Raw genomic sequence first — 17,399 nt, forward strand, 5'->3', positions numbered from 1 at the left:
ATTCATTCATTCATGCATGCAACAAGTATGGATGAGCACCGACTGTATGTCACAACACTAGGGTTGCAGCAGTGAACAGAATCCAGCATCAGGCAAGAAGGAAGAGTCCACGGTGTTACACTGTGGCATGTGCAAGCCTGGACAAGCAGGTGGGAGGATAGGCGCTGTTTGTCTTTCTGTGTGTGTTTTTAAAAATATTTTAAGCTAGGGTGGTCAGGAAAGGCCCATTGGGAAGGTGATTTTTGAGTAAAAAGTTTACGGAGTGAGCGATGAAGATGTCTAGGGGGAGCGCATTCCTGGCAAACAGCACAGCCAGTGCAAAGGTCCTGGGGTAGGAGCATGCCTGGCAATCTGCCAGGAGCTGCCAGGTAAGGCAGCTGGAGCAGGGGAGTGGGTGGGGGCGGGGAGGTGAGGAGGGAGGTATTTGGGGCCCCTTGTGACTTTTACTCTCCCTTGGAATAAGGTGGATGCCATTGCAGGGCTGTAAGGGACCATGCCTGAGTTTAGGACAACCAGTGGTAGGTTAGGGGACTAAGGAGAGGGGCATGTGACAGAGGCCCTTAGCCCATGATCTCCCTGTCCTCCCTCCATCCCTCCCTCTCTTTTCTGTTTTTCTTTCTTTCCTTTATTAGTTAATACAGCAAATATTTATGGAGTGCCAGGCATGGTTCTAGGCTTTTGTGAATTCAATCCAAAGGACACTCCAGCCCACCTCCCCTGTACACTTCACAATATCTGCCCCAGGCGCCTGGGGTGGGGGCTGGGCCCACGTGTCAACCCACATGCCCCCTCACCCAGGTGCAGAACGGCAGCTGTGGAAAACCTACCAAACATTGGTGTTCAGGGCTGGTAAGCCTCACACGCACAGATGAGAGTAGCATGGAACACACACAAAATGTCCTCTCCCCTCCCTGGGCCTCAGTTTCCCCATGTGAGAAACGAGAGGGTGAGAGGGCCTAAGACCCTTTTCTATTTTACATGAAGTCACTTTCTGGTTACCAAGAGTCCTGGGGACCAGACTGCGAGGACGCAGGGCTGTGGCTCTCCCTGTGTGGACAGGGACATCAGTGTGTACAGTAAGCACATGGGAAGTCTGCACAGGGCCACACGAGCTCACATGAGCACAGGGGACAGCATATGAGGACAGGGGGAAGGATTGGGCTTGTGGGAACCCCTCCACCCTGCTCTATTGGGAGCCTGGGTGTGAGCTTTGCGTTCTTTTTGTGGAGTGGTCTCCAAGGCCTTCCTTCTCCTGACATGATGGGACTCTAGGTCTGGGAGGGACAGAAGCAGACCCCCAACTGGGACCGCCCTCACTCAGTAGCCCCAGGGGCCCTGCTGGGAAGGAGCAGTAGCTGAGCAGGAGATCCTAGTGATGACCCAGCTCCAGCCTGGGAAGGGGCCCTGCCTGCTGCTCCCTGCCCCTGGCCCCACATGGCCCCCCAGTTCACCCCGGCCCCCCACAGCTCCTCTAATTACACAGCCATAAAGCACAGATCTCTAACGATCCAATTAGTAACGCCATTACTGCTCTGTCCAGGATTAAAATTACCAATTAAACTGCTGTCGATTTTATCATCACTTAGGCTCGACATGACCAGGGCACTGTGGGCCGCAGAGGCCCATTAGCAGGCCTTTGGGTGGGGGGCTGGCTGGGGGCGGGGCAGGAGGCTTAGTTCAGCCTTGGAGGATAGAGACTCAGAAGGAAGTCTTCCATCCACCCGGGACCCTGCCCCAGCCCCACGTCTCCACATCAGGGACTCCAAGGGATCATAGCCTGCTTCCTTATAGAACTAGCAGGGGTCCAGGGCGAAAGGGGCTCAAACAAGGTGTTCATCTGAAAGCCTGGCCCCCACTTCCCTTGCCTCCTCTCTGCCACCATGGAGCCTTCTTCTTGGCCCACAGGCTTGAGGTGCCCTTCTTACTCCATGTCCCCACTGTAGGGGCAGGGGCGCCACTCTGATGAGCTGCTCCGAGGTCAGTACTGTCTCCCACATGACATACAAGGGCGCCTCTCCCTCAGAACAGGGGAGATCTTGGAGGACAAAGAGCCCAGGGAATAGGCAAGTGTTGGCTTTGCCTCGGGGGTGAGCTTCCCGTCCCTGGAGGTGAGCTTCCCATCCCTGGAGGTGTGCAAACACAAGCTACCACTTGGCACCTGGCAGCAGGTGGAGACAGCAGCTCACATGTGGGGAAGGTAAGCATAGGGCTAGATCATCGAAACCAGGTAAATAACTTGGTCCTCCTGAGAAAGAACTGGAGATGTCAGGGTCTGAGAATCCCTGAGGGCTCAGTCTTCTGTTCTCTACCTCTGCCCTGGAGGTGCCTCCACAGAATGAGAAGGCCAGGGGCCAGAGGAGGGGGCGGCGGGAGGGGTCCAGGCAACCAGAGAGAGATCTGGCAGGCACAAACCTGAAAACTCAGCCCAGGGGGGCGTGCCAAACACTGCCGGTCTGCAGCACCTCGAGGACCCCTCTGCAACACTGACGGAACAGTGATGCTGAGCCCTGGGCCCTGGGCTGAGCACCTCCCGTGCCTTCCTCTGTCCACGCTCATCCTCAGAAACAAATGCACCAAGACCAAGACACCGAGTTCCAATGACTTGCCTGAGGTCACACAGTTCTGGATATGCTCCAGCCCCCTGGAGGGGGCAGGGTATGCCAGGTGAGGTCGCAGACCCCACCCACAGGGTCTGCAAATCGCAGCACCCGTGTAGCTGCTTGTTCAAAGGGAAGTTTACACATAGCTCTTTATGTCACACAGAGAGATGCAGAGAGGAGGGGGCAGGCCCGTCGGGGGATTGCAGGGTCCCGGCCTCACCCTGCTCCAGAGGTGGCAAGACACTGCAAGGACAGGCAACTTCCCCCACCCACCCCCACGATGCCAGGGCCAGCCGGAGACGGAGCCTATTCTGGGCCGAGCAGCCACCCTGGGCAGGTCAGTCGAGTGTCTCATCAGAGGCAACAGACTGAGGCAGGGATCTGGGAGCCCAGAGCAATTAGGAGCTGGCTTGCACCTTGTCTCCTGCCAGCTGCCACAGCTGTCACTCAGGAAGTAGGGCTGGAGCAGGGGCTGGGCCAGAGGCACCCATGACCCACTCCCAGACAGCAGCCTGGCCATACCCTGTGCGTAGGCTCCCACTTCCCAGAAGGGGAGACAAAGGCCCAAAGGGGATGAGGGACAGGAATCTCTGTCATTTCCTGGTTGGGACATCTCCAAGTTCCTCTTACCCCTGCTCACACTCTTTCCCCCTCCAGGCCTTCTTCCCCTGGAGCAGTGGTTCTAACCCTGGCTATACCTTAGAAGCTCCTGAGGAGTATTTTAAAAAGACCCTTGCCCAGGCCCAAGACCAGCCCAGTGGGAGCTGACTCTCTGGGGTAGGGGGGCCTGGGTGAGTGCCCATGCCTGTCTCTTCTGGGCCAGGTTTTTGCATTTACTTACAGCAAACCCTGCCCTGAGGACTAGAAGATTCTCTACTTGTGAGGCCATGCCTCTCTCTGCCTTCTAGACCACTCCTGGGCTCAGGAGAGTCTGGGGGCCAGAGAAAGAGGCTCTATAGGTCCAGCCTTTCAGCAACAGGTCTCAGCACTGTGTGTGCCGGGGACAGAGGCACCGGGTACTGTCACCTTCTTCACCTCATCAGATCTCAGCAACCCTGGTTGTGTGGTGGCTGCATTAACCCCATTTCACAGGAGAGAAAACTGAGGCAGAACTGACATACTCAGGACATAGAACTGGTAACAGCAGTCAGGATTCATTCCAGCCACACCGGACTGTGAGTCCAGGGCTCTTTTTTCACCAAGTTTCTTCTCAAGGAGCAACAAATTCAAGGACTGTCCCCTTTGCTCTGTGTCCCTCTGATGGGCTCTGTCTCCTGCTCTGTCCTGTCTACCCCTGTCACCTACAGAGGCTGGACATCTGAAGGCTTAGAGGGGGTGCCCATGGCAGGGCAGGATCAGAGCAGACAGGGGCCTCTAGATTCCGGCCCACACACCCTCCCAGCTGGGTCGGCCTCTGCAAGTCTATAAATTCCATTATTCATCAAGTGACTGTGTGAGTTTGCCTAGACGATGAATATTTTATTCACCTCCAGACACTGTCCCCAGAGGGTTCTTGGAACAATATTGCTCCCTAGCCAAGGAGCAGAGGCCAGAGCCTCTGCCCTCCCTGGACACCTCCTTCTCCTCAACAGCTCCCAGCCTCTCCCCAGCAGGCCCCCCAGCTTGGAGAGGGCTGTGGTTAGTGGTCCTGGATTGACCTTGAGCTTGGCACTTGCCCTCCCTCCACTTTGATATCCTCTTCTGGACAGTGGGCTCATTTATTGCCTTGTCAGGCTCTCCATCCCTCCAGAACTGCACCCTACATGGCTGGGCCCAGGGCTTTGCCAGGAGCTCTCCCTGGTGCTGAATGTGGGTGGCAAGAGAATGCTGGCCTCGGAGGAGTGGTTTTCCAGCCAGCGAGCGTGGCAAGCCTGCTAGTTTTGAGAGGCGAGGGCTTCAGTCTCTGGGAGGGAGGCACCCAGCCTCTGGACAGGGTGGTCTCCATTTCTCTCCCCATCCTCCCTGCCACTTGGTGGATTCTCCCAGGATCACGGGTGGCTCACCTCTCCCAGTGTCTCTAGCACCCTGAGGCAAGGAGTAGTGGGCAAAGTCTGTGGAGACCCGTCTCCGGAGGGGCCCACGAGTTGAGTCTCCCGATGGCACCCCAGGGAGTGTAGTGTGATGGCGGCAGCACCTTCCCCAGATGGGGGAGCGACAGACATAATTCACACCCTGCAATCACGCCATCTGCTCCCCTGTGACGTGCAAAGGAGAGGACGGGGCTGCAATGCCGAAGGGCTGGTGGGTTGGTGGGCAATCATTCATTCATTCATTCATTCATTCATTCATTCATTCTCTCATTCATCCATCCAGCAGAGAGGTTCATCCAGCCCCTGCCAATTTCCCAAGCCCAGCCCAGCCCTGTGCCAGGCAGCAGATCTAAGGGATACAGATTGGGAGCCCGCCCTCCAGAGCTAAGAGTGGTCCTCTCACACTTCTAAGCTTTTGCTTACCCTGGCTTTTCCTCCTGGAGTTCCCTTTACTCATAGTAAGCACTATCATGTCCTGCGCACTGAACGTTTTACATGCAGGATCTAAGCATTCATTCTGGGAGCTAGATCTGTGCCTATTTAACAGGTGAGTAAGCTGAGGCTCAGAGGTGAGTGTAGCCACTCAGAGGCATATGCCCAGCTTTGGGTTCTCCATGCAGAGCTCGTGGCACTGTCTCACCCACCCCATGTCCGAGACTTTTCAAGCTGGTTTCATGACCTTCCTCTACAAACCTGCCCCCCTCCTCCCCGCTCTTCACCAGACAGTGAGCTGCCACCTCAACCGTGCTGCTCAGCATTCTGATGCTTGTTCTGTCATCGCCAGGGACAAGCAGCTCCCTCTCATCCTCTGACTCCTGGCCTGACTTGCTTGTAGGACCTAGCACCCAGGGGCTGCCCCGGGACCTGAGGCGCACAGTGCCGGAGGACTGAGGAGGTCTGTGATGGTTCCCAGAGGAGGCGGCATTCCTCTGAGCCTGGAAGGATGAGATCAGAATGGCCCAGAGCCTGGCCCCTGAAGCCCTCACCCCTACCCCAACCCAGCTCCTGCCTTGGGCTCAAACCCCAGCCCTGCCTCACAGTGATACATGACCCAATCTGGTCCCTAAGCAGGGGTGCCCTCAACCATGAATGGAGGCAAGAACAAACTGCTTTCAGAGGTTTAGGGGATGATGTTCAGGTTACACGCACAGCCCAAGTACCCACGGGCAGATCAAGGAGGGGGAGCAGTGAGGCTGGTGACACGTGCAAGTCCCCTAGGCCCACAGTCAGCTCTGTGGGTCATGGGTTGGCATCAGGGGAAAGACAGGGACTGGCCTGAGTCACCAGAGACAGGGATAGCCCAAGCAGTGGGGTGTACCGTGACCTTGGGGCTATAAACCCCATCAGGTCCTGTCGCTCTGACCTGGTGGGAGCCTGCCCCAGGGAGTAGCCTGAGCACAAGATGTAGAATCTGACCCCTTGGCCACAGACTGGAGGGAGGCCTGTGTCTCCACGGACAGTCATGCCCTCCCTCAGCACAAACCCTTAGGGCCTGGCTGTGTTGGGTAGGCCCATTCGCTTGAGTTTTGCTTAATTTACTCATGGACTCTTTCTGCCTTTACTTTGAAAATTCTCCACCGCTCAGGCTGGGCGCTACAGAGGACATAGCAGGAGCTGCCCCGCTGTCAGGCAAGCGGCAGCATGCTCTGTAGCAGCCTCTCTAGACGCCACCGGGAGCTGGGTTTCCCATCAGCCCCTTAGCAAGCTCCAGCCCAGCCTCCCTTGGTGCAGGGGTCCTGATTTGGAACTGGTTGGCCTGGCCACTCAGTAAACAGTGAAAGAGGGCTGCTACAGCTCGAGCTCTCAATCAATACACAGCAGCTATAATTATTATTAATTCATATTCCTTGGGGGAATTTTCATGCCAATAGGAAACTCCCAAGAGGTACAGGAAACACTGCCAGGCCCCTCTCCCATGTTACATCACTCCATCCTCACCACTGCCCGGGAGGTTGCATTGCCACCCTCACTTCACGAGGGGGAAACCAAGGCCCCGGGAGGCTAAGGGAGATGACTAAGGTCCCATGGCAGCAAGGAGGTGGTAGATGTAGGAGCCTCAGGTCTGCCTGGCTCCGAGTTCTGGGTTCTTTCCTCCCCACTCCTCTGCTGCACCAGAAGACCTGAGGGAGCTCAAAACACTCTTGTCCGATCGTCAGACCAGGACACAGGTGGATGAGGAGGGCTTCGGGGTAGTGCTTTTTGGGGACCTCTCCCACCCCTGGCCCTTTGTTCTAATGGGCACCCAGGTGATCCGTAGAGGCTGGGGAGACAGACAAACAGCTGGGGTCTTTCCTGGCACCTCTGCAGGTTGTGGACGCTGCTGGGATCCCCCTCCCGAGCCATGCCTGAGAAGCACTGGGGCCCAGGCCTGGCCCAGCCCTGCTCGGCCAGAGCTGGCATCTCTCCCTGAGCCCCCTCTCCCCAGGCCCCAAGATAGGGCTGTGATTAATCAACGACAAAAGCAGAAACAAACAGAAAAATGTAATCAGCTTGGGAAGGGCAGGGCCGGGTAGGGCCGTGGCAATCAGCTTTCCCACTGGGGCTGTTGGCTGATTGAAGGTGGTTCCGGTAAGGCCTCCGGGGACAGGTCCAGCAGCTGGGGCCATGGAGAGGCCAGGGTGTCAACCCCTCCTCCATATATACGCATGCACGTCTGTGCACCCATGCCCATGCCAATCCTAGCCCCTGGGCCTGCACACCGCCCCCCACCCGCCCATGGGCTCCTGCCCAGAAGCTCCTGCCCTCCCCTCCCCTGCCAGCTCACAGCCTTGGCACACGCAGGTTTCCATACACACTCCCAACATGCATCCATCTGCGTGTGGACTCAAAAACACATGAACACACCCTCCTGGGTAACAGATATATGCACACACATGCTGCTCCCACAGACACCTGCCCCCTCACTCTGATGTGCACACATGACTTGGGGCCTGCGTGAGCCTTGCACACTCATTAGGTCTAACCAGCCATGTGAACTGACAGGCTCTCACACCAATCCCTACAGGCACCCAGCCACCTCTCTGTTCTTCAATGCCCTGAGCTGGGGGTGGTGAGAGGCATGAGACAGACCCTTGGCAGCTCCCCAGGCAGAGTGGTGGGGCGTTTGGAAAGGAGCCAGGACTGGGGTTCTACTGTGGGGGGCAAGGTCAGCTGCCAAGTCTCAGCCAGGGATAGGGGAGCCTGCCCCAGATTTGTCCCAAGTTCCTGCCTGCCACCAGCGCCTTATGACCTTGGTCAACGCCCTTCTTTCTCAGCCTCAGTTTCCCCACCTTGGAGCCCCTCCTGGCACCAATACTGTATGATTCTCCTCCAGGACTCAGGAGCCTGGGGCCCATCTCACCTCGCGGCCAGGTCTCTGGTCCTCAGTTCCCTGCTCTGTTCTTGCGGGGTGGGGGCGGGCCAAGGGGCAGGAAGGAAGGGCCCCACCCCCACCTTGGTCCCGGTGGCTGCGGACTTGGGTCAGAGACAAGTGATCCTCCGCTGGGGGAAAGGGGAACCTGGGGCGAAGGGGAGAAGGAGCCCGCAGCGGGCTAGGTGCGACCGCGCAGGGGCCGGCGGCGGGAAGGGGCGGGGGGGGGGGGGTGGAGAGCGCAGAGGGGGCGGGCGGGCGGGGGAGGCGGGGAGCGCAGCCAGCGCGGCACAGAGCAAGCGAGAGAGCGAGCGAGCGAGCGAGCAGGGGAGGCGGCGAGAGCCGGAGCGGCTGGCCGGGCGGCCGCGCCGGCGAGCGGACTAGCGGGTGGCGAGCAGCGCGGAGCGCGCGGGGCACCGAGGAGCGGGCGCGGCGGGCGCAGCGCTCGGCGGCTGGAGCGGAGAGGCCGGAGCGGCGCCGCCCCCGCCGCCCCTGCGGGGCCCCGGCCGGGAGCCCGACGAGGGAGGGGGGCGGCATGGACCGGCGGCCCCGGGCGCGGGGGGGCTAGGCCCCCGGAGGGGCGCCCCCCGTCTCGCCACCGCTGCTGCCGCCGGGCCGCCCTCCGCAGCCGCGCGCCCCGCCCGCTCCAGCCGCCCCCGGGGCCGCCGCCGGCCCATGAGCCCCGACCTCAAAGTTTGCGGCGGGCGGGCGGGCGCGGATCCTCCAAGATGCCGTTCCACCCGGTGACGGCGGCGTTGATGTACCGGGGCATCTACACCGTGCCCAACCTGCTGTCGGAGCAGCGCCCTGTGGACATCCCTGAGGACGAACTAGAGGGTGAGTGCCCCGCTGGGACCCCTGCCCGCCGGCCCTCCTACCTGTGCGCCCAGGTGAAGCGCGGACTAGGGGCGCAGGGGGCGGGGGGCCGTCCGCAGGTGCCGGCTGCCAGGTGGGCGCTCCAGAGAGCAGCTGCGCGGGGAGTCAAGACCAACTCGCACCTCTGGGTGCCGCGGTGGGGGTAGCCAAGGCGGAGGGGCGGCGCAGCCCCTGCCCGCATGGTCCCCCGCGCTGCGGAAACTTGCCGAGCCCCGCAGCAGGGTCACGGGGCCGCGCAGTCCGCGGTGACGGTGCGGCAACGCGACGGTCTGGGTGGGGGTCCGAGCTGAGCCCCCCGCGCGGGCCCGGCCGGAGCACCCGCATCCTGATCCCCTCCGCGGCGCCTGCCCGTGGCTCTGCGCTTGAATTGACATTCCGCTCGTGTCGCTTTTAAAATCCAATCTGCTCGGGCAGCCGGAGCAGGGGAGAGGGCGACTGCCCTGCTCTTGCCGCCTGCGGGTCTGTCCCCAGTCCCTCCTGTGCCCTTAGCCCCTTCAGCACAGCCCTGCGGGGACCCCCAGCCCAGAGCGCTGGGAGAGCGGCCCAGGAGGTGGTGGCGACAACAAGTGGCCAGATTGGGCGGCTTGGTCGCGATAACCAAGCCTGGAAGGGAAAAGCAGAGGCTGGGTCCCAAATCTGTTCCCCCCTGGAGTCCCTCTGCCTCTCAGCATGAATGGGGACGTTAGGCAAGGGGCTAGGCGAGATCAAAGCAGAGGTCAAGGTCCGGGGTCCCTGGACCGAAGATTCTGCAGAGCAGTGAGACCCCTAGGGCCTGCAAGCTCTTTCCCTCCTGGGCTGGGGGCAGGTTCTCGGGCCTTCCATCCCCCAGACCTCCTAGGGCCCCATTTGGAGTGGAGTGGGGGTTCTGGGCTGATAGGAGCCTTGGACCCCTGGGATCCACTTATCTGCTGTTGGGTGAGGGACTGAGATCGCCCAGAAGCTGGGCCTCTCTTCGGTTATCTTGGGTTCGAGGGTCTCTGAGATCTGGGGCGCATCAGGGCTTGGGGGGTGCAGCTGAGACACCAGTGCAGTCAGGGATGATGATGGGAGCACTGGGGGAGGCATGGAGAGAGGTCTTCCCTCATCCCCAACCCTGGAGAGGGTAGACCTTGCGGGAGTCAGACTGGGTGAGGGGAAGTTCAAGAGGGAGAAGGTAGCTAACCACCGCCCCCACCCTGCACCATAGACGATGAGCCACCTGCTCCTCTCAAGTCCCCTGAAAGCCCCCAGAGGCTGGCAGAGCCACAGAGATGGGGTCTGGTGTCTGATGCAGGCAGAACAGAGACATGCGTGCTGCTGCTGGATCTCTGGCCTTGAACCCCAAAGCCCAAGTGTCTGCCCTGTCTGTCCAGGGCCTGGGAAAAGGAGGAGGTGCAATGAGGGCCAAGAGGGCAGGAGATGGGGCACAGGCCATCTCTTCCCCACCATTGTCTGTTCCTGCCCTGGGCCACCCCGAACCTCCTGCCAGTGTCTCCCTCCACGGACCCTCCTCTATCCCCTCCTCCTGGCCACTTGGGCAGGGGACAACGTTGTCCCCCCAAAACCCATGCAGCTTCCACCTCATTCCCTACCCTTGCTTCCAGCACCCCACCATGATGCTGGCAGCCCTGCTATGGGCCTGGCTGGGTCTCTCCTCTCTTGATCTCCCAACCCTGGGATGCAGACCCTGAGAATCTGAGAAGAGGCTGGGATGCAGAGGTGAGCGGGCACAGGGAGGGCAGTGCAGGGGTGAGGAGGCCGCAGGCTCCCCTCGGGCCGCCTGGTGGACACACTGGCAGGAACCCAGCAGCGTTAGTCACCAACCACACCAAACGCACTCCCTGCTTCTCTCCTGTCCCCTTCTACCGGGCCCTGAGGAGCAGAGGGACCCTATCGCAGGGGGCATCTGAAGGGCAGGGCCCTCCTTGGGGTGACCAGGTGGGGGTCGTGGAACAAGCAGATGCCTGGGTGGCCCCAGCCTATCTCCTAGCCTGTGGGCAGCTGTCCTCCACAGCTGACCCCCTTCTTGCCTATAGGCACCCCAAAAGCACTCCTGGGAGCCCACGTCTCTGCAGGCCCCGGTGGTCCTTTAGTGCTGGGGGTGGCTAGAAGAGGTGACACCCCTCCCCCCACCCCACCCAGTGCCCTGCACTTGTGCTCCTGCCCCAGGGCAGTCTGGGTAAGATCCAGGTCCTTTGCTGAGAGGACACCCACCGTGGGGGGGGGGGGGGACCCACATGTGCAGAGATGAGGAAGCCCGGCAGTTTGGGATGAAATGCTGCAGACATTACATGCCTGCCGCAGATATCCAGGGGGCGGTTAATCTGAAGGGGGAGTGGGACCAGTAAGGGAGGTGGAGAGCCCAGGGTGCACAGGGTGTCGATGAGGGCTTCCCAGCTGGGCAGCACCGGGCTCAAATCTCTACACCCTCAGCTCACAGAGTGACCTTGGACAATCACTTGTCTTTCTTGCCTCGGTGTCTCCATCTGTAAAAGGGGCTGCTGGCGACAGAGGACACAGCGGAGGCGCTTGTCGAGGGGCCTGGCACGCAGCGGGAGCCTGCGGACCCAGATGCTGCAGCAGGGAGGCCAAGGAGGGGGGTCTTGCAGGAGTAAGAGCGTGGAGTGTGGAGAGATTGGTGAAGCTCTTGAGTTAGGGACCCAGGATGTTCAAGGGGACGGGCCAGGAAGGTGGGCTCCGCGAAAGGCTGGGTAGAAGAGTCCTTGAAGGTCTGGCAAAGGCATCTGGGGACCTGTGGCCCCAGGGAGCCATGGGTGGCAGTTGGCAGGGTGGACGTGGCTAGGCAAAGCTGGCCTGGAGCCTGTCTGACCCTGGAGAAGGAGACACACAGGCTTTCCGCTTCCCCCGTTTCTCAGCCCCCCACCCCGGCCACGACACACACACCCAGCGAAGCCCCCCAGGGTCTGCAGGAGCACGGAGGCTAGCCCCTAGTGGCATCAATGGACTTGAGCCCCTGAGGGTAGGGGTGTGGTGGCCACAATCCCTAGCTCAGCCCTTTCTGGCCAGAGAGAAGAGGAGGGAGACAGACAGACAGACAGGCAGACAGCCACCAGGGCAGGGTTCTGGGGTTGGCACTTGGCCTGCTCAGTCAGACAGTGGAGCCCGCATTGAGAGTGGCCAAATAGGGCATTCAGAGTATGGGGGGGGATGGGGGAGTCCCCTATCCTGTCCCTTTCCCTGCAAGCCCAGCAGCCGCCTCTGCGCAGACCGGAAACTCAGGGCCGCCAAAGTGGTGGGGCGTGGGGCCAATGCCGCGGAGCATGGCGGCGGCTGCAGAGGACAGACGCTACCCCCCCTTCACGAGTGACCTCCAGCGTGTGCACCCTGTCTCTGGACTCCAGCTTCCCGATGGAGTGCAGATCCCCCTTGAGGCCTGTTGGGCTGCCTCAGGGTCTGTCACCTGCCCACATAATCCAAGATTCACCTGCCCTCCACTGTCTCCCGTCCAGCCCTGTGCGTTTCCTTTGGGCTTCCAGAAGAGCATGAGGGGCTCCAGTTGAAGCAGCCACACCCGGCCCCTGCCAGGGTGGGAGGGACAGCCTGGACCCCAGCTCCTTGCAGGGGAGGGGGCCAGCATCCCCTGCAGTCCCACTGTGTGTCGAGGGTTTTGCCATCCCAACTCGAGATTTCCCAGTGAGCCTCTGCAGAGCAGGAAACTGAGGGACCCAGAAAGAAAGAGTGCTTGACTCCGGGTTCCTCCTTCCAAAACCAGCCCCTCACCCAGAAATCTGGGGATGGTACCCTCAACCCAGCCTTCAGGATTCTCCTCTTCTGTGGTGGCCCGTAGGGTGGGTTGGGGTGGGATCCTTGGGGGGCTGGACAGGGGGACAGCATCCTCCACCTCCCCTCATGCTTCTCGCCTGCTTGGGGCGTGGAAAGCAAACGCTTACTCTTACCAGGATTGTTTGTAGACTAGGAGTAAATGGGCTCTGAATGATGGCCTCACACCAAGTAGCCCGTGAACTTCTGCTCAGCTCTTCTCTCTGGGTGCTCCGGAAGGGCAGGCTCTCCGGATCAGCCATTCATTCGTTTAATCACTAGTTCAGCAGATGTTCATGCTTGAAAGACAGGCCCTGTTCCAGGTCTCGGGGGCCCCGCGGTGGCCCCCGGCCTCATGGCACTCATAGTTCATCCACAGTCCCGTGTGATCAGTGCAAGGGCAGAGCGGGCTCTGTGGGAGCCCAGAAGAAGACCAGAGTCCTCTGGGGCGCAGGGAGGACATCAGGGAGGTGGTGCCGTCTGTGCTGGGAGCCTGAGATGCACCAGCGTTTGCCGCGAGGGGGAGACCTCCCCGGCAAAGGGAGCCCTGTGTTCAAAGGCCTGGACGTGGAGCGATTCTGGTGCTCACCGGGCTGAAAGGGCCCCTCGGGCTGGAGTTCAGGACACCTGAGGTGGCCAGAGCCTGGGGCTGGGTCAGGAGGGCAACACTGCCGGCCAGAAACCGAAGTGTGTGTGGTGGCGAAAGTGGTAGACGGTGTGCCTGTTGCGTAGTCCGAGCCTTAACCCCTACCTAGAGACTTCTAAGCCATAGGAGCCTGTTCCCGCCTCCGTGACTGCCGGCCCCCGTCACGTACCTCTGCTGGTGGGGAGCTCACCACCTTGTCAGTGGCCCAGGAGAACACTGGGTGGGCGTTGGCCTGGAGTTCCAAGTCCAGGGTTTATAGAAACCCCTGGGCCTGGGCCAGATCACCCACTGCGGCTGCTTTCTGTCCTAGGGGCCCCTGGTTAGATCAGATTCTCAGGCCCAGCCGAGGATGGGTGGGGAAGATCCAGAGTCAGAGGGCCTGGGGGCTCAGGCCACTCAGCTGAGGCCACCGTCTCTGTCTTGGCCTGCGTGTCATCTGGTCTAACCTCCAGGCCTTGCGTGCCGACACCAGGTAGGAAGAGCCTGATGAAGTTTGGGGCCTTGACGCACGCTACCCTGCCATGGCCCCTAGTCTGCGTTGGGGCCAGCGGGATGAGGGAATAACCCCATGGCACAGGATTCCACAGTCAGTTTTAGGGGTTCACAGACCTTTAAGGCCAGGCCTGGGCCGGCCAGATTCCTGCTCTCATCAGAAACAGCCTTGACCCCAAACTGACCCTGCACTGGCTGTTTTGCCTCTCCATGCCTCAGTTTCCAGGCCTGCAGTGTGGAGGAGTTTCATCTGTCTCTGCTTCCAGATACACCCACACCCATATCCAGGGGCAGGATTCTGCCTGCTGAAGTCCCAGCCAGGGTGAGAGCTCAGGCAAAGGCCAAGAGGCTGGCAGGTGAACCAGGATGCTGGAGCAGAGAGGGTAGGAGTGGGGTGAGTTTCCCTTCTCAGCCAAAGGAAGATGCTCTTTATGGCTCTTCCTGGGCTGAGTGACCACGAAGGGACAGCAGGTAGAGTGAAGGTGAGCAGGGAGAGGTTAGGACCCCAACAGCTCCTGAACATGTCTGGTAAAACCCTTGTCATACTCAGTCACTCCTGGGCATTCTACTGTGGGTGGGACTGAGTCTGGCCCTAAGTCACTCCCTGCTCCCAGACCAGAGCATTGCTCTCCACCCCTGAGTCACCCAGGTCCTCAGGCCTCCATCTCCCCTTCTGTACAATGCAGGGGACACTCTCCACATCTGAGCAGGCCTGGGCTTTCTGGGGCCCCTCCATCCAGCCTCCGCTTTCCCCCAAACCTTGGGCTGGGGAGGCAGTCTCTGCATGGAGCCATCGCCCCGTTAGCCCCATTAGCCCAGAGCTGGAGCTGGTGGCTGCCTCACGGGGTGCTGGGGTGCCCTTAAGGAGTGCCGGCTGGAGTTTCCAAGCCGAGTCCAGGGGAGGAAGCATGCGATGGGGAGGAGGGGAAGTGGGGGATGGAAGGAGTAAGGGGTGGACAGGGAAGCCTTTGGCAGCTCGAGGAGGCCACCGCTGCCAGGCCCCAGGAGCCATGCTTACCCGCCACACGGGGTCGTCGTGAGCCCACCCTGAGAGGCTGTTGGAGTCCGGTGCTTGGAGAAGACCCCACCCCCCCAAGGGTGCTCTCGGCAGTGCTGCAGGTCTGGGCATACCTTTGCTGCCCGGCTTAGCTGGCCCTGAACTCCCGGAAGGCAGCGCTGTGGTGGGCACTTGGGCCACCTGCCACTGGTCTCTGTAGTGGATTCTCAATGCTGGGCTCGGGCTGTGGGATTGGGGATCCTGGGGGCCTAGGGAGGGGGTGTTGGGGACAGAGGTGAGGTCCCAACCTGCTCTGCTCCCCCCACAGAGATCCGTGAGGCCTTCAAAGTCTTTGACCGCGATGGCAATGGCTTCATCTCCAAGCAGGAGCTGGGCACGGCCATGCGCTCCCTGGGCTACATGCCCAACGAGGTGGAGCTGGAAGTTATCATCCAGCGGCTGGACATGGATGGTGAGCGCCAACCCCTGCCTCTGCTTCCTCACCCCTCACCTGGGCCTCTGAGGCTGAGCCCACCCTGAGCCTCTCCCTCCAGGCACCTCCAAGCCCCAGGAAGGAGGCAGCCAGGTCTGGTCCCATTTCTCAGCCTGGAGAACAGAGGCTGGAGTGGGATAGCCCCAGCCACACCCACACACGGAGGTTAGGGGCTCTGCCTCTCTCGCTCCGCATTCTGACCAATTTCTTTTTTTTTTTTTGAGATTTTATTTGTAAGTCATCTCGACCAGCAACTTACAACCTTGAGATCAAGAGTTGCGTGCTTTACTGACTGAGCTGGCCAGGGGCCTCCCGAGCAATTTTTAAAGGTCCCCTCACCCCAAATAAAAAATCATTTAGTCATATTTGCCACCTGGCATTTTATTAAGGAAAACCTGGTAAAAAAGACCGGTGATGTCCAGTCCTCTCTTCTCAAATCCCCACCCCTGCCACGGGGCTCCAACCCTGTCTCCCCTCCACCCAGAGAGCAAGGAGCGGTCCGTGCGGACTGTGCCCTGAGCTTTAGTTCCTGTCTGTGTGGTGGGAATGTCAGGCCCCACACCTGCTGGGAAGCCACGTTTCTGAGTAAAATGTGAGGCTCTCCCACGTGCTCGGGCCCACCTGCTGCACTCCATCTCCACTTTGCCAGGTGGGGCCTCATCATATTTGGTGGTTTTACTCCCTGAAAATAACTCAAGGCTCAGAGAAGGTGGGACCTGCCCAAGGTACCACAGTGACCCAAGGTGGCCCAGACCCAGCCCAGTTTGTAGGCTGGCCCACTGATTGGACCTGTGCCTGCTCTAGGCGATGGCCAAGTGGACTTTGAGGAGTTTGTGACCCTCCTGGGACCCAAGCTTTCCACCTCGGGCATCCCAGAGAAGTTCCACGGCACTGACTTTGACACCGTCTTCTGGAAGGTATGCACTGGCTAGTTGGGACTTAGGGTTGTGCACACTGTGGAGGGCTGTATCGGGCCAGTGAACAGCCAGGGCCATACTGTAAAGGGGGATGACTATTCCAGGCTTTCGTCTCCTGGATGTCTTACCTCCCAGAGTGCCAAGGGCTCCCTGGAGGAGGCTGGTGTGGTCAAGGACTCAAGGAATGGAGTGAGTGGTTTCCAGTCCTCCAGAGTCTGGAGACATGTCACTGGGCTCGTGCAGGTGGAGGGTGCTGGGAGGCGGCCGTGGTGGTGGCAGTGGCCAAAGCACTGTGTCTCCTCCCCTTCCCAGTGCGACATGCAGAAGCTGACCGTGGACGAGCTGAAGCGGCTGCTCTACGACACCTTCTGTGAGCACCTGTCCATGAAGGACATCGAGAACATCATCATGACGGAGGAGGAAAGCCACCTGGGCACCGCTGAGGAGTGCCCCGTGGACGTGGAGAGTGAGTGACGGGCCCCCGGTACCCCCATGGGCAGGCCAACTGCTTGGGCGGTGGGGGGGAGCGACCAGGGTTTGCAGGGGCGGCTGGGGCTCCTGGCCCGCCCCACACCTTGCGTCCCTGCGTGTCCCGTGGGACGAGCCCACGTGCGGAAGTGCAGGCGGCTCCTGATGCCATGCTTCGCTGTCCCCGTCTGTCTCTCTCTGGTGCTCCCTGGCGGGCGGCCACAGCCTGCTCCAACCAGCAGATCCGCCAGACGTGCGTGCGCAAGAGTCTGATCTGCGCCTTCGCCATCGCCTTCATCATCAGCGTCATGCTCATCGCCGCCAACCAGGTGCTGCGCAGCGGCATGAAGTAGACGTGCGGGGCACGGGGCCCATCCGCACCCGCCAGCGCCCGCAGTCCTCTCCCGCACTGGGCTCCCGGGGCCACCGCGCGTCTATTTCGGGGCCTGGACATCCGGCAACCCCACCCCACCCCACCCGCCCCCGCGGGCCCTTGCATGGCGCCGTGGCCAGGGCCTGGCGGCGGCTCTGACACCAGTCCCCGGCCCCGCCTGCACCTTGCCCACCCCGGCCTGTATGTAGCACTAGCTCTTCCCTCGCACTGTCCAGGGGCCCCTGGGAAATTCAGGAGGCATTTGTACAGGGTTCAGGAGCTGATGCGGTCACTTAGGCAGGAAGAAGTACCCTGTGCCCAAGGCCACACAGCCAACCTGACCCTGGTCCCTGAGACTTGCCCAGGGCTGTGGGCAGGATGGAGATGGGGGCAGGAGGC

At 60.6% G+C, this 17,399-nt stretch overlaps 1 protein-coding gene across 1 annotated transcript; it reads left to right on the top strand.

Annotated features, from left to right (window-relative positions):
• Nucleotides 1-8,689: 8,689 nt before the first annotated feature.
• CABP7 (calcium binding protein 7) lies at nucleotides 8,690-17,069 on the top strand. The gene is made up of 5 exons (XM_044379028.3): nucleotides 8,690-8,816; nucleotides 15,078-15,221; nucleotides 16,047-16,159; nucleotides 16,472-16,625; nucleotides 16,853-17,069. The coding sequence occupies exons 1-5, from the start codon at nucleotides 8,708-8,710 to the stop codon at nucleotides 16,978-16,980; spliced, it is 648 nt and encodes a 215-aa protein (XP_044234963.1). The 5' UTR covers nucleotides 8,690-8,707; the 3' UTR covers nucleotides 16,981-17,069.
• The last annotated feature ends 330 nt before the right edge of the window (nucleotides 17,070-17,399 follow it).

This window comes from Ursus arctos, unplaced genomic scaffold, assembly GCF_023065955.2.
Source record: "Ursus arctos isolate Adak ecotype North America unplaced genomic scaffold, UrsArc2.0 scaffold_34, whole genome shotgun sequence".
NCBI lineage: Eukaryota > Metazoa > Chordata > Mammalia > Carnivora > Ursidae > Ursus > Ursus arctos.